The sequence below is a fragment of the Arvicola amphibius genome, chromosome 8 (assembly GCF_903992535.2).
Source record: "Arvicola amphibius chromosome 8, mArvAmp1.2, whole genome shotgun sequence".
Taxonomy (NCBI): domain Eukaryota; kingdom Metazoa; phylum Chordata; class Mammalia; order Rodentia; family Cricetidae; genus Arvicola; species Arvicola amphibius.
Window position 1 is genome coordinate 63,110,686 of NC_052054.1, and position 16,843 is coordinate 63,127,528.

General features: G+C 39.0%; 1 protein-coding gene across 1 annotated transcript; it reads left to right on the forward strand.

The window, feature by feature from the left end:
* Nucleotides 1–2,276: 2,276 nt before the first annotated feature.
* LOC119820858 (zinc finger protein 54-like) lies at nucleotides 2,277–16,521 on the forward strand. Its single transcript, XM_038339526.1, has 5 exons — nucleotides 2,277–2,553; nucleotides 5,144–5,234; nucleotides 7,900–7,979; nucleotides 9,937–10,063; nucleotides 14,689–16,521. The coding sequence occupies exons 2-5, from the start codon at nucleotides 5,201–5,203 to the stop codon at nucleotides 16,374–16,376; spliced, it is 1,929 nt and encodes a 642-aa protein (XP_038195454.1). The 5' UTR covers nucleotides 2,277–2,553; nucleotides 5,144–5,200; the 3' UTR covers nucleotides 16,377–16,521.
* The last annotated feature ends 322 nt before the right edge of the window (nucleotides 16,522–16,843 follow it).

The following is a 16,843-nucleotide window of genomic DNA, read 5'->3' on the forward strand; positions in this document are numbered from 1 at the left end:
TCTGACACTGTATGACCTCAGTAAATATTTCTTATTCTAAGTACAAACATTCTTCTGCAAGTTTATTTTACACTTTTCTCTTCTTCTGATTAAGATTATATTTCGTATATTGAAGCATTAATCTAATTACTCTTTATCAAAAAATCCAGAGTCAGATATTAGGTAAGACCCTGAAATATTGGGTAAGACCCTGAAAAAGGAGCAGCCACCATTAGCTTCCCACCTCTTCAGTTCCTTCATACAAAAGGACCAAGATGCTATATCTGCCTTACCTTACCACTTCCTGTGTGTGTCTCTCTCTGCCTCTCTCTCTCTCTCCCTCCCTCTCCGCCCCCCCTCTCTCTCCCCCCAGTCCTCCAAACCTCTATGGTTATCTAGTGGCTAGCTCTGCCCTCTGACTTCAAGCAAAATTTATTTGTCATAACAATCAAAATAGCACACAACAATATATGTACCATTTTTATTGTCCATTCATCTGTTCACAGACAATCAGTTTGAGTCCAATGATTTGCACTGATGAATAAGCAGCAATAAACATAAGGTGTAAATATCTCAATAGTGGGGTGTGGAGTTCCCTGGGTGTATGTGCAGGAGTAAAAGGACTGTTCATACAATAGTTCCTTCTATTTTGTTCTTTTGAGAGGGTCTCACCATGTAGCTATGCGTGTCCTGGAACTCAGTATGTACACCAGGCTGGTCTCAGACTTACTGAGATTGGCCTGTTTCTGCCTCTTGAATGCTGGTATTCAAGGCCTGTGCCACCGGATCTGGCGAAGACACTTTTTAGAATGCTGTGGTTACATCAGAGTACATAACATCAGATGAAAAAAATTAACGCTAAAACGTTTGCTTTTAAATGTTAATGTTTACAACCATACCCATGGAGCTTGAAAAAAGTATTTTCAGATTCTATTAAATCTGCAAGCATTCCTTTGAGGACTGTTATCTAAAAGTTCTCCAGGGATGTGGGCTCCTCAGGTCCAGGTACCACTCTCTTGAATATGTAAATGGTTTAACAGGGAAATTAGCATGGTTGAATGTGAGTTTCAAGAGCTTTGTCCGTCCACCATAACAAAGTGAATCAAGTTTGCAAAATCAATCGTTCTACTATAGAGTTCTTTGTTGTTGTTGTTGTTTGTTTTTCAAGACAGGGTTTCTGTGTAGCTTTGTAGCCTGTCCTGGAACTAGCTCTTGTAGCCCAAGCTGCCCTCGATCCTCTGCCTCCCGAGTGCTGGGATTAAAGGTGTTCTCCACCACCACTTGGCTAGAGTATAGCATAATTTCCTGGAGCATGAAGCATTCCAAATTTTAACAGCATAAAATAAATAATGTAAACAAAACTATAAATAGCAATGACTCTGAAGAAGTAATAAAATGCCCCCTTAAGTCAACTCCATTAGCCAGATTGACAGGATTCTATCAAAACTTCAAAGAACTAACATCAAATCTTCTTAAAATACTTGACACAAAAAGCAATACTTCTGACCCTTGGTATTTCCTGACATTAAATCAGATACTGACACAACCAAAAAGAATTTGCAGACTGATGTGAACACTTAAAAATTATTGTTAAGTATTTCACGCAACACATACAGTGTGTGCCTCTGTGTTGTGTATGCCTCAAATACTCACTTTCACCTTCTACATCTCGACTGTCCTGGACCACAAAACTCTCTATTGTATTGATCTCTATTAATTTTTCCTGATTCCCTTTGATTAACCAGGGCCATCTCTGAGACTGTGGATTTGGAGCTATGTGTTGGGGCCTGATGGGCTCCGCAGAGGACTACAGCTAAAAACAGTGATTCTTCTAACAATCCATTCATAGCCAGACACCTGTTTCTTTTGAAAATCCAAGTTCCTGAAATGTCTCTTCCCAAGGCACAATTGCAGTATTTTGTTTTTGGCTTGTCATGTTTGTGTTGAGGATGGGAATCTGGCATGTGAATTAAACCTGTTATTATTTGGTTAAGTATATAGCAGGGGAGGCTGGTAGTCACGTAGAGGTTAGGCTGCTTGTCTTTTATCTGAAAGGTTCAGAACTCACTGTGGGGTCAGACACTGGGGTGCAGCGTCCTTCTAGATCAGTTCTGCTCTAGGCTGGCAGCAAGCATGTAGGGAGGCTGTGCATAGCGGGCCCGGGACAGCCTGACAGCTGGAGCTGTGTGAAAGGCAGCCTGAGGCGGAGTGGGAGGGACCGATTCGTTGGGGCGGAGACACTCAATAGGAAACAGAGCTTGAAAGGAAGCAGCACCTTAGTTAGGTGTAGAAGAAGAGTCCAGAGTAGGAGGAGTTAGAGGAATGAAGTGAAGGAAAGCTGAGCACTCTGTTCGAGAGGCCAGGGAAGTTGTACTGAGGAGCCAAAGCCGGAAGTACCCAATACCCTTTTACTGTCGGTGCTCTTGGGCCTGCACTGTGTGCAATCCCGTGGTGCAGACCTGGGTGTCGCGGGGACGCGAAAAGTCCCAGGAGCCGCAGTCGCGGCGGAGCGGCCTGAGAAAGTCAGCAGTGCTGTGGCGGGAACCTCAGCCCGGCGGCCCTGGAACCTCTCAGGTCGGAGGAGCTGGGGGGCTGGGACGCAGGAGGGAAGGGACCTGGGGTGCGAGCAGTTTCTCTGCTGTTCAGAAGGAAGCCGGCTCTGAAATTCAACTAATGCTGTGAATGTCTTTCCCTTTGTGTATTTTAGATCATATGGGATAAGCCTGATTTTTTTCAGTTGATCTTCTGATTGCCAAAATATTCTTATAAAAATAATATAGTTGAACATTTGAATTCGGTTCTTGATATTTGCAAACGCGGTTCTTTTTGCTGTGGTGGAAACGACAAAGCTCTTCAAAATTACCGTTCTCATCCATGCTAACTTCCGTGTTACACCTGGGGACTTGAGGACATAGCATCCCTGGAGATCTTTTAGATATTAGTTATGAAAGGAATGGCTGCAGATTTAATTGACTATGAAGATATCTATATGCGAGTTTTACATGTATGGTTGTTAACATTAGCACTTAAAAGTAAACTCTTTACTCATCATTAATTTTTTATCTGACCCATACTTACTCTGTTATGTAAACACAGCATTCTAAAAAAGTGTCTTAGCCAGACCTGATTGCACAGGCCTTGAATACTAGCACTCAGGAAGCAGAGGCTGGTGGATCTCTGTGAATTTGAGACCAGCCAAGAGTACATAGCGAGTTCCAGGACACCCATAGCTACATCGTGAGACTCTGTCTCAAACAACAAAAAGACGGGCCGGGATGGGGTATATGTGTCTTCTTGTGCTGTGTTCTTAGTGTTGCACCTTCCAAGGAAAGCCCGATATGCTATTTGAGGGCGTCAGGTCACAGTATTTTCAGTTAGAAAAAGCATTATGAGCCAGGTGGTGGCGGCTCACGTCTTTAATCCCAGCACTCCAGAGGCACTCTAGCTCTCTGCCAGCGCAAAATCCCAATCAAGCCAAATCAAAACAAGCCGAATTAAGAAATATCCAGGTTTAATGGGAGTTCTGGGCTCTCGGGTGGTCCCGAGGGGGAACCCAGAAGTCGTGCAAATAGGATCATCTACCACCAGGAGGAAGGAAAAGAGACCACGTGTTCCCCTTTTGGGAGTTCATTTAAATACTGTGGGGGAGTGGTCCCTACAAAGTGACTTTCAGGACAGCCAGGGCTTATGATGGAGCAGCCTGACTCCATCTTGAGGAAGATATTTGTTATAAAGTCATGTTTATTTCCGTTTGCTGCTAAATTCAACTTGACTGTGCTTTAACCTGTTTTTGGAATTTGACATGCTCCCCACCCTCTGGAGTCTGACTCACAGTTTGAACATACCCTGATGAGATAAGATGTTCTGCCAAATAATTAGAAAATGTTCGGCCAAGCCGGGCGGTGGTGGCGCACGCCTTTAATCCCAGCTCTCGGGAGGCAGAGGCAGGCGGATCTCTGTGAGTTCAAGGCCAGCCTGGTCTACAAGAGCTAGTTCCAGGACAGGCTCTAAAAAAGCTGCAGAGAAACCCTGTCTCGAAAAACCAAAAAAAAAAAAAAAAAAAAAAAAAAAAAGAAAAGAAAATGTTCAGCCAGTTCCTATTTAACAAAAGTTCGTCTGGAAGTCCACTAACAGGTGAAAAAACCCTTGCCCTGCAGTTTTGGGGAATGTATAAGCCCCACTTTTTCCTGAGTTCAATGCTGTATTTTCAAACCCTGCTTTAGGGAGATAACCCTGTCTGACAGAAACTAAAACTTGCTTAATTTGACCAAAGAATTTCATTCAGTGGGATTATACTGCATATAGAAACCTTTCTCAAAAAAAAGGCATTATAGTATAGAATGATTTATAAAAAGCATTTTTCAATAATTATGATCATGTACATCAGAATTAATATCATTTACATCAGAAAAAATGTCTGCAATAGTCTTTTGTCTCCTCGGTCAAGAAAAGAATTGTTCATGGACACATGACCAAAAACACATGGTTTTTGTGTTTGCTGTGTTTGAGACCTGAACTCACTGAGTTTCTCTGGCGCAGAACTCTCCATGTAGATCCGGCTGGAATAGAAAACAGAGAGTTCCACCCACATGTTTCTCTCAAGTGCTAGGATTAAACATGTGGACAAACAGGACAATTCAAAGTTGTTGTTTGTTATTTTGTAGTCTGTTGATAATCAATGGTGTAACTGTGGACATCTCCCAGGAAGAGGGGCAATGCCTGGACTCTGCTCAGAGGGCTTTGTACAGAAACTGAATGTTGCAGAATTGCAGTAGTCCGGTTTCTGTGGGTAAGACTAGATTGCTTGCTCCTCCTGTGTGTGAATGAGTCTCACATCTCTAACAAAATAAAAAATAAATGTCATCTCTTCTTGTGTATGTCCCTTTAGGAGGTGTAAAACTTCTGTCATTTTTGGTCCATGATAAATTCAGAACCTCACCAATGTAAAATATTCTGATCCCTAACATTCAGTTCCATTTCTCCCCTGAATTGTGAATTAAAGTGGGATTCATATTATAATAACAGAATTCTTTCTAAATGACATCAGTATTCTGACCCTGCAGGACAATTGGGGAATCATTTGTGAATCTTCTCTTCATCTACTGAGCACAGTACTGTGTTAGAAATCCAGGTGCTTTCTGAAGAATCTCTTTTTCCTGTGCAGGTCTCACTGATCACACAGACCTGCTTCTCTGTGGAACAGAACAAAGAGGCCTGGAAGATGGAGAGAGAGCAGACAATAGCTAAGGATCCAGGTATGGTAGTGGGATTGGTGAAGGGATGGCAAGGGAATCAAGTGGAAGTGGGACAGGAAATCAGTTTTGCCATGAGTGTTTTGCTACATGTATGACTGTATATCATGTGCATTCTAGAATTGTATGTATGGACTGATGGGAGCCACCCTTTGGGGTCTGAGAATGGAACCTGGGTCTCTAAAGCAGTAACAGACAGTAGTACCCATGGAATAATTTCTCTAGTCACTATTAAGTTTTAATTATGTGAGTATCAATAATAGGAAATAGTATAAAGCCCTTGTAGACATTTTTATGTAGGTGATCTAAAATCTTGACTTTACATAGGCATTTATTATTTCGTAGTAACTTTTTCTTTCATTGTTTTCAAAATACAACCTACTCAGTTTGTATGTTTTCAGGGATGAACATTTGGTATTGGACGACCATATGGTGCACTCTTCTCTATTTCTCCAGTTCTCAGAATTCCTTAGTGTTTGACTAGAGTTTAGGCCTAGTGAGCTTTCTCCCTTCCATGTTAGCATGTCTCTTGGTGTTGGCCTTGTTCTGCTCATGTTTAGGCAGCCCTGTTTGTAAGATTTTATGCATGTAACTTCTTTGACATTTCTAGGGGAAACAATCTCAGCAAAGATCCTGTTCCTAGTTCCACCCCCACGCCCCAAGCCAGCTCCCTTCTCAGTGATCCCTGAGCCTGAGGTTCAGGTGTTGTGTTGCTTATAAGTCAGTGGGGATGGATCATCACAAGTCTTCATTTTGACTGATTGTGCTTTTCTGTAATAATCTCCATGTGTTGTGAAAAGAATTTTCCTTGATGAGGAGCGAGGACTACATTTATCTGTTAGAATAAAGGTAAATATTTAGAATGCATTTTTAGGGGTTAGGCAGATTGGTAAAGTGATAGTTTGTAGATTCCTTTGCAAGAGTCTTGACTTAGGGAAACTGGCTAGGTTTCCAATACCAGGCATGTTTTCCTTCTTGTTGAGGTCTTAAGTCCACTTAGAAGCTGTTGGTTACCTCCAAGGTATGTGTGTATGTGTGTGTGCCACTCTTGCACCCTTAGGGCTATCATGCAGTACAGATCATTTCTATGGTTCATAGGTGTTATGGGTAGGACTGTTGGCTGGCTTCCTCCTGTAGATGGATGTTGCCTGCTGGGACCTTGAAAGGCTAGTCCCCAAGCAGGAAGCTTTAAGATCATATTCATCTTGAATCCTCTATGATTTGTGTTTGAAGTGTGTGGCTTCTTCAGTACTAGGGACTCCACTTCTACCTATGGGAGGCAGCCATGGGCAACAGCAATATCCTATAATATTTGGAAGTCTCTTAGAAAACTGTGACCAACAACTTCAAAGCAGGTTTCTTACACCTGGTGTCGGTTATTTTGTTGGAAATTCTATGACTCTAGTGAGGAGCATCATCAGTGCTGTTGGGAAATTTTTATTTACTCTCTAAATGTATATGCTTACAGAGGCCTATATGTATTATAGGCATTTTTTTCGTGGATGGATAATAGTCAAGGAATAGATGGATTCCTTATGACTTTTTCAGCCATTCTTACTGTTATTTTACCTTCTTTCTTCAGTGTTTATATCTGCCCTTCTCCATAATTAAATCCCTCCCAGTTTTTTCATTTCCCCCTTTAGATCATTTGTTCTCTGTTATCCCCCTTGCTTTTACTCCCCCACACCCTGCAGTGCTCTCTGTTTACTTTTCTGGTTCCTGCACTCACTCCAGGTTGTGGACTCGCATCTGAAGATTTGGAGCTAGGAACTTCCTATGAGAGAGAACAACCATTGTCTGTCTTTCTATGTCTGGGTTACCTCACTCAGTATCATCTTTTCTAGGCCATCCACTTAGCTGCAAAGCTCATGACTTCAGTTGTCTTTACAGCTGAATCATATTCCATAGCATATCTATACCACATTTTCACTGTCCATTTGTCAGGTGAAGGGCATTTAGCTTGCTTCCCTCTTGTAGCTTTTATGAGTAGAGCAGCACAGAACATGGGTAAGCAAGTATCTGAAGTGGTATGTCGAGTCCTATGAGCGTACACCACGGAATGGGACATCTGGGTCATGTGCTAGGTTTATTTAACTTGAGGATTTTTTTTTATTTAATTGACAATTCTTCATATTGATTTCCAGAGTGGCCAGAATTTTATTGGAAAGTTTCTTTTGTTTCTGATGTTTTGCTGGCTAAGTTTTTTGGGAATATTCTTCTTCCTTCTCTGTGACTAATAGTGATTTGCTGTCTTCTCCATGGATGATTACTTCCCAGCTCTTCTGTATTTATCTATTCTTCACATGAAATTTATGACTTCTCATGTTCTAATAGATAAATCCTGTTTTCATTTATGTATATTTTTCCTCAAAATTAATATGTGTCATGTATCTTTAGTGAAATCAATTGTGTTAATTTGGGACTATCTTGAAATGCACTTACATCTCCATGAATTTTAAGAGAGTATTTTTTCTAGTTGTAACAATATGGTTGGCAGTGATTTTCTTACTAGGCTTTAGATGTATTTACCAGTTCTTCTGGCATTGGGATCACTGACTAGAAACCTGCTGTATTGTGTTGCGTGGATCCTCATGTGGTTTGACATCATTCTTTATCAACTTTCAATATTAATTTTTTGCTTTTTCTTTTGGACGCCTCTATATGACAGGGCAACAAGCCATCTATTCATTGTTCCTGAAAGAGAAACTCAAAAAAGAAAAAGAGAAAGAAATGGCTGAGATGTCCCAGGTCAGTGGTCATGTCTACTATTGCTATAGAAATGTTCTACTTTGAGACACTGAAAGCATTTAATTTTTGTTTCTGATTTTTTTTTTTTTTTTTTTTTTGGTTTTTCAAGTCAGGGTTTCTCATTTTTTAAAAACTGTTATAAAAAACATTGCAAACAAACAACAAAAAGTTCACATACTAAAAATAACCAGACCCAAAGAGTATATAACTCAATGTAATTTTTTTAAATTTTTTATTTATTATATATATATATAGTGTTCTGGGCACCAGATCTCATTATAGATGGGTGTGAACCATCATGTGGTTGCTGGGAATTGAACTCCGGACCTTCAGAACAGCATTCAGTTCTCTTAACCTTTGAGTCACATCTCCAGCCCAACTCAATGTAATTTTATATAATTAGAGTTATCATTGGGAACAGGATCTTTGGAGCCTCTAGAGTCATGGGATTTTATACTTTCACTATCGAATATATTTTGTTGCAATTATGTACTGCCCACCTCCCCCCCCAAAAAAAGTACCTAGCTTTATATCTTTTTTCATGACTGGTGTTAATTATCTGCATTCAGTTCTTCCTCAACCCCTGATATTTAATCCTTCGTATTTTCTTTATGTTCTACTGTGCCCACACGTACTATTTAATTCTACATATGAAGGAAAACATGTTTTTGTTTTTTCTGACACTGTGTGACCTCATATATTTTAAATCCAACCACATCACTGCAAATTTTTGTTACCTTTTTCTCCTCATCTGAATGGTATTTCATTTTATATGTATATCATTTTTGTTACCCTTTTGTCTGTTGTTAGATGATTAGGGTGATTACAGTACTTTGCTATGGTGAATAAAGCAGCAATAAACATGGGGTGTGAGGTGTAAATTCTCTGTATTGGGGTGTAGAATTTCCTTGGCATATGCCTAGGAATGAAAGAGTTGTTTATGCATTAGTTCTATCTTTAATATTTTTCAATAATCTCCAAACTGATTTCCATAATGGCTGTTTTACTTTGCAGCACGTACGCACACACACACACACACACACACACACACACACACACACACCATCAGTGAATAAAGGTATCTTTCTTTATCCTCGCTAACATTTGTTGTTAGATTGTTTGATGTCATTCTGCCTGGGGTGAGGTGGTATGTCAAAGTAGTTTTAGTTTGCATTTCCATGATGACATCTTAGGAATTTTGAACACTTTTTGCAATATTTGTTGGTCATTTGTGTTTATGTCTTAGCAAAGTGTCTATTTAGCTCATTTGCCCATTTACTGATTATCAGTTTTATTCCATTGCTTTTTAATTTTTAAAATTGTTTGTAAATTCTACGTATGAGCCCCTTTCCAAAGTGTCTCTGGTACAGATTCTCTCCCATTCTGTGGGTATCTGTGTGCTCTGCTCATTATTTCCTTTGATAAACAAACATTTTATATCCATGTAGTCCAATCTGTTAATACTTGGGATAAGTTCCTGTGATGTTGGTGTTTTTGCTATTCAAAAAGTTCTTCCCCATCCTATATCCTGAAAGATCTCTATGTTTTTTACATTTCTGTGTTTCTGCTCTTAAAAATGGTCTTGAACCATTGTAGCATGGTACACTGTAACATTTACAGATACAGCACTTAAAATCACATTTCCTCATTACAGATTTTCCTTCTGAGACATGTATGCTGTGATCCTGTGGGACATAAAACATAGCATCCATAACAGATAGACAACCATGTCCAGACCTTAAATGTGTGTCTTGTTTCATGTACACTGGCTATAAAACTATTGTGTCATTCTGTTCTCCCAGATAGAAAAGCATTTATACAATGTGACTATATTAGAAATAATCTTTTTGTATAATTGTATTTGCTCATCTACATCCTTAATTTCATTAAGTCTTTTTACATCCAGGAAAGCACTCTGTCTGGGATCATGTGATCAAATTGTACTTTTTTGTTTCAGTGTCTATTAGCATTCTGGGATGTAGCTGTAGACTTCTCCCAGGAGGAGTGGGAATGCCTGAACTCTGTGCAGAGAACTTTGTACATTGATGTGATGTTGGAGAATTACAGCAACCTGGTCTCTGTGGGTGAGAACATTTTGATTGTAGAATTCCTAAGTCATCCTTTAAATGTACCAACTTTATAGGCTGTAACTATTAAACTGTCTTGGAAATAACAGGAGAGTAGGGAAAGCTTGGTAGAAAAGAACTTTTTTCTTGGTATTTGTTGTTTTAATTTTCCATACCCTTCATTTGGGCTCCAAGATGCATTCAGAAACTCAGCAGCATATAAAGTTTCCACCGTGTCTTCCTTTTCATTTTTTTTCCTTTTATTGAAGTAGACTCTTTGCTTATACATTGTTGCAGTCAGAGATTCTTTTGCTGTTAATAGACACCATGACCACAGCAACTCTTATAAAGGAAAACACTTAATTGAGTTGGAATCGTATAGTTTCAGAGAATTAGTCCATTATCATCATGGCCAGGGAACATGTAGACTGATAATATGGTAGCATGAAGGCACGAGTGATGCTAGAGAGGTAGCCGAGAATCATACATTTTGCAGGCAACAGGAAATGTTTCACTGGGCTTGGTTTGAGCATATATGAGACTTCAAAGCCTGCCGCACAGTGACACACTTCCTCCAACAAGGCGTATTCACTCCAACAAAGGCACATCTCCCAAGAGCATTACTCCCTATTGGAAGGCATTTTCTTTCAAACAACCACATTCCACTCGCTGGCCCCCATAGTCTTGTAGCCATATCATAATTCAAAAATGGATTCAGTTCGACTTCAAAAGTCCTCATAGTCTGTAACAGTCTCAAACTTACTTAAAAGTCTAAAATTCAAAGTTTCTTTTGAGATTTATACAATCTCTTAATTGTAACCCTTTATAAAATCAAAGTAAAAAAATCACTTATTTCCAACAGGTAATGGCACAGGATATGTTGGGAAGGAAATACTAGACTAAGGCAAGACTGTAATCCAGTTTGGCATAATCTCCGTGTCTGATGTCAAAACACTCTTTTGATATCCAATTCCTTTCAACTGTGTTGAATACAACATACTTCTTTCTGTTGGACTGATTCCATTCCCTGTTAGTTGCTTTCTTGGGCAGGTATCCCAAGGGTATGGCATCTCTAACATCTTGGGTTCTCCAAGGCAATCCAAGGTTCAAGCAAGGCCTCTCTTTGCCTCCATTCATGGACACCCCTGACACATGCCTGGCCTTAACAGCTTTCCTTAGTCTCAGGGGCAAATTCCATAGCCTCTTTCTTCTATGCTTAACTCCAGAACCATGAGCCTGAAACTGACAAGTTCTGCTGCTTACTGGAGCTGGAACATGGATCTCTTTTTCAATTACATCTTCACCAACTTTCTGTTTTTGATGGTTTTCTCCACTGCATAAGCTTGTCTCTTCTGGAATTTGCTTTGTAGATCATGCTGGCCTCAAACTCAGAGATCCACCAGCCTCTGTCTTCCCAGTGCTTGTCTTAAATGTGTGCACCACCACATTGGCTCTAAGCTTTTCTTCAGTTTCTTTTTACAAGTTCAAAACTTAGCTACGGCAGATCTTGCCTTGAGGTCAACACTCCCTTTATTCCATTTCTTAATCTGTTTATCTCCATGAACATAGGGATTTAGTGCCATTCCACTTCCTAGTGCTCCTTATCTCCTCAAATTTTACATTTTATTTCTCCATTTCATTATAAATCTTTATTAGAGTTAACACTGATAAACACATGACAGAAGACTATACCTGACTGTTTTGAAATTTTCTCTACAAATGGAATTAATATAAAACCCCTCACTTTAGCCTCAGGCAGACACTTTGGACAAAGGCAAAAAGCAGCCACTTTGTTCACCAAAATATCACAAGAACAATCTCTAGACAATACTCCTCTGAAATCTCCTTTGCCAGTCCCCACAGTTCATCAAATCATGCTCAGCACTGCTCTCTTCCATGCTACTACTGTTATGTCCCATTAAGCAATACTTAAAGCTTTCAATTGCTTTTTAAACCAAAAGTACCAAAGTCCAAATTCCTCCAAACAAAAACATGGTCAGGCCTATCATAGCAATACCCCACTCCTAGTACCAACCTCTGTCTTAGTTCTCTGAGTTAAGGTTCCTATTTCTGTGAAAAGATACCGTGACCATGGCAACTTATTAAGGAAAGTATTTAAATGAGGTGTTGACTTACAGTTTCAGAAGTTTAGCCTATTATCATCCTTGCTGGGGACCATGGTCACTGGGAGCATGGTGAAATACAGACAGCCACAGTGCTGGAGAGGTGACTGAGAATTCTATAGTTTGCAGAAAACAGGAAGTGAGCTGTCTCACTAGGCATAGCTTGAACATATATGATACCTCAAAACCCACCCCACAGTGACACATTTCTCCCACAAGGCCACACCTCCTAATAGCACCACTCGCTATGGGTGCCATTTTCTTTCAAACCACGACATATCCTGATTATGCTTTTCCTTCCCTCTACAACTCAGTTTCTCATCATATACCCTCCCCTCAATATCCACTCCTCTTCTTTCACTAGAAAAAAAAAAAACAGGCTTCTAGGAGATAACAACCAAGCATGACAAAGTAAAATTTAAAACGATAAAGCAAAAACCATCATACTGAAGTTAAACAAGGTAACCCAACAGAAAGATAAGACTCCTAAGAAAAGGCACAAGAAGCAGAGACCCTTTTGTTCTTACACTCAGTAGTCCCATGATAAGCCTAAGCTTAAAGGTGTAATATGTAGGAAGAGGACCTAGTGCAGACCCATGTAGGCCTTGTGCCTGCTACTTTAGTCTTTGTGAGTTCACTTGCACTTGGCTAAATTGGTTTTAGGATCTTATTCTGCTGGTGTCCTCCGTCCACCTAGCTCTTATACTCTTTTCACCTTTTCTTCATGCTTCCCTGAAGTCTGAGGGAAGGGAGTTGATGGAGCTATCCCACGGAGACTCTCTCTCTACATATTCTCTGGCTGTAGCTCTCTGCGTCTGTTCCCATCTGCTGCTGGAGAAAATTTCTCTAATGATGACTGAATATATCATGAGTATAGTACAATATCATTAAGATTCACTTTATTGATACTTTCTTTTTAGACCAGTAGTTTTTGATATTACTCTAGGTCTCTGTGCTATCTAGTCTCTGCCCTTAGTTACCAAAAAAGTATCCATTATGGGTTTTGCCTTATGGATTGGACCTTAAGTCAAATAAAACATTTATTGACTACTTCCATAATTTCTGTACCTGTATTTTCCTAGCATATCTTTTAGCAGGATAGATTGTAGTTCATACATTTTGTGGCAGATTCCAGCCATATCATAAAGGTCCATGTCCATCATTGAATTTTACATTGTTTTAATTGTGAGAAATACTAAAGATATGCAACTTAAATTTTTCTTTACCTATGCCGAATACTCTGATAGAAAGTAGAAATTGCACAAATCATTTCTAGATTCCTCTACTTTTTGGTTTTTTTTTTTTCATATATTAAGCCCGGTACCATGTTAAACATCTGTATTCTTCTTTAAAATTCTGACATGGGTCATGAGCTACTTCACAGTACATATGGATTATTGTATGCAAGGTAGGGTGGTTACCAGTCCAGAGAAAATGAGATTTCCCTGGAATGTGGAGAGAAGGTAGCCACAACTAGGGTGGGCTAGTGAATGAGTGGGAAAACGGTGATGGCTTCAAGTTAAAGAAAAAGCAAGAGCTGAGAATATTTTTGCAATATTCAATTCCACTTGAAAGGATTCCTGATAACTTAGTATAGTGTCTTGGCCCCAGCATGCATACTGCCTGTTGTAACTGTTAGAAGGCATTGTGCCTTTTACACTTGAGTTATGGTGGCTTAGTACTAGTATAAAATATGATTTTATTTGAATGTACTTATATCAAATTGGAATAATTTTACAAATTCTAAGTCTAACATTAGTCCATGAAGTAGTATTATTCTATAATTGCCTTCCTTGCGTGTATGTCTTCATATTGCATCTTTCATTTTATTCCCAGTGGAGAAAACACAAACACCTTTGGGAAATATTCTCAGGAGTCGGTGTACAGAGTAGACTTGAGAATAACCCTATGAGGAAAGTTAAGAAACACAGCAAGCAGTGTGTGGAGCTCAGACAGTGGAGGATAGAAATAAGCAACAGCTGCCCTTGAAAGCCTTGTCACAAATGATTTAGAACATCTGCTGTCTAGGAGAATAGTTGCTTTGCATCCATTACGTTTGAAGACTCTAATGTGTTTTCTAGAGAAAGCAATAAACTCTGATGCTTTTTTTTTTTTGAGTAAACCTTTAATCTGGAGAGAGGTTCTGAACTGTAGTCCCTGCATTGCTCTTCATGAGTAGTACAAATACGGTAAACCTGGGATTGGATTAAACTCTTTTTTCATCAGTGTCTGAGGAAATGCATATTTAAAAATAGAGATGCGTGTTCTAAATATAATCAGTCAGTAAGCTCCCTCCCAAGGACTAATTACCGATTCCTCAAATATTTGCTTCATCTTCCATGAAGGCTGTTACTCTCTTTTTGTAAAAATTCATATAATTGTAGTGAAAAAAAATATGTTGGCTACTGGGAGTTTTATTTGAAATAGATGTAAGTTGACTTATCTAACAGAAAACTTAGACTGTCATTTATCAAATGGTAAATCTTGGAACAAGCCTTAGTAATCGTTATCATTTTCTAGAGAACTATTCCAAATGTGATCCTGTCCATCAGCATGTGAATAATGAAAAGGAGTCTCGTCAGTGTGATGAGCTTGGCAAAGTGCTTCATGACCCCTCCACATGTGCACTTAATAAAACAAGTGAAACTCCAGAAAACTCTAATGACTGCAGATGCAGTAATCACGGGGATGCCTCTATTGACTCATCAAATATCAATAGACATACAAATATGCATACTGGAGAAGAACTTTGTAAATTTAAAGATTATGAGAAATCTTTAAATTTGTGGTCCCACATTATTCAAGATCAGAGAGTCTACACTACAAAAAAAGAGTATAGGCAGGAACAATATGATGATGATTTCAGCTGTGGTCTTTTACAACAAACTATCTACATTGGAGAGAAAGCACATCAGTGTAGGAAATGTGGAAAATGCTTCAGTACTGCCTCAAGCCACACTGTACATCAGAGAATTCATACCGGAAAGAAACCCTACAAATGCAACATTTGTGACAAATCTTTTAACCAGTACGCAAATCTGAAAACACATCAAAGACTTCATACTGGGGAGAAACCTTATATATGCGAAGAGTGTGGAATGTCATTTCGTCAGTTGTCAGCGCTTAAAAACCATCGGAAAATGCATACTGGAGAGAAACCTTACAAATGTCAGGAATGTAACAAATCTTTTACTGTGAAGTCAACTCTTACAAAGCATCAGAGAATTCATACTGGAAAGAAACCCTACAAGTGCAACGTTTGTGACAAATCCTTTAGTCAGTGTTCAAGTCTGAAAACACATCAAAGACTCCATACTGGAGAGAAGCCTTATAGATGCAGAGAATGTGGAAAGTCCTTTCCTCAGTTATCAGCACTTAAAAGCCATCAGAAAATGCATACAAACAAAAGACATGCTGGAGAGAAGCTTTATCAATGCAGTGAGTGTGACAGATCCTGTAGACACTATTCATCATTAAAAAGGCATCAAAAAATTCATTCTCTAGAGAAATTATACACATGCAAAGAATGTGGTAAGTTCTTCCTTGAATTATCACACCTGAGAACCCATTACAGAATCCATACAGGTGAGAAGCCATACAAATGTGAGGTCTGTGACAAATGCTTTACCACAAGCTCAATTCTTAAAACACATCAGAAAATTCATACTGGAGAGAAACCGTACAAATGTGTGCAATGTGACAAATCTTTTATCCAGGACTCACATCTTAGAAGACATCAGAGAGTTCACACTGGAGAGAGACCTTACAGTTGTAACGAATGTGACAAATCTTTTTCTAAGAGCTCAACTCTTAGAGAACATCAGAAAATTCATACTGGAGAGAAAACTTACAAATGCAAAGCCTGTGACCTATTCTTTACCCAATATTCACATCTGAGAAAACATCAGAAAGTCCATACTGAAGTGAGAAATAACTTCTGTAAGGAATGTGGCAAATCTTTTACTAGAAGTTCATATCTTAGAGTACATCAGAAAATTCATACTGGAGAGAAACCGTACAAATGCAAAGACTGTGACAAATCCTTCACCCAGAGTTCAAATCTTAGAACACATTGCAGAGTTCATACAGGAGAAAGATGGTGTATATGTAAGGAATGTGGTAAATCTTTTACTAAGTTCTCAACTCTTAGAGCACATCAGAAAATTCATACTGGAGAGAAAAATGCCATTGTGCATAATGTGATGTAGCATTTATCTGGTATTCTCTGCTTACAAATCACAACAGTATACACAAAGAAACATAAAGATATGAAAGTTGTAAAGCCTTTAATGAGGTTTAAATCTTAGAAAAGTACCATAGAGTTTATATTAAAATAAAATTCTGCAAATATAACTGTAAAACGATTTTTTTAACTGTGTATAGATATTTGATTGCATGTATGTCTCTGCACTCCATGTATGGTTCTTGCCTGTAGAGGCCAAAAGAAGGTATCAGATCCCCAAATCTGGAGTTATAGACAGTTGTGAGCTGCTCCAAGATGTGTTCTGAGGATTGAACCCTTCTCTGGAAGACGAGCCAGTGTTCTCAACCAGTAAGCCATTTCTCAAGCTCCTGGTAAAAGCTATAATATAAATATTTATCTTGTTCAGCATCCAAAACTTCATACTAATTCCATTCATGGTTGTGCTCACCTTTAATCACATCATTCCAGACA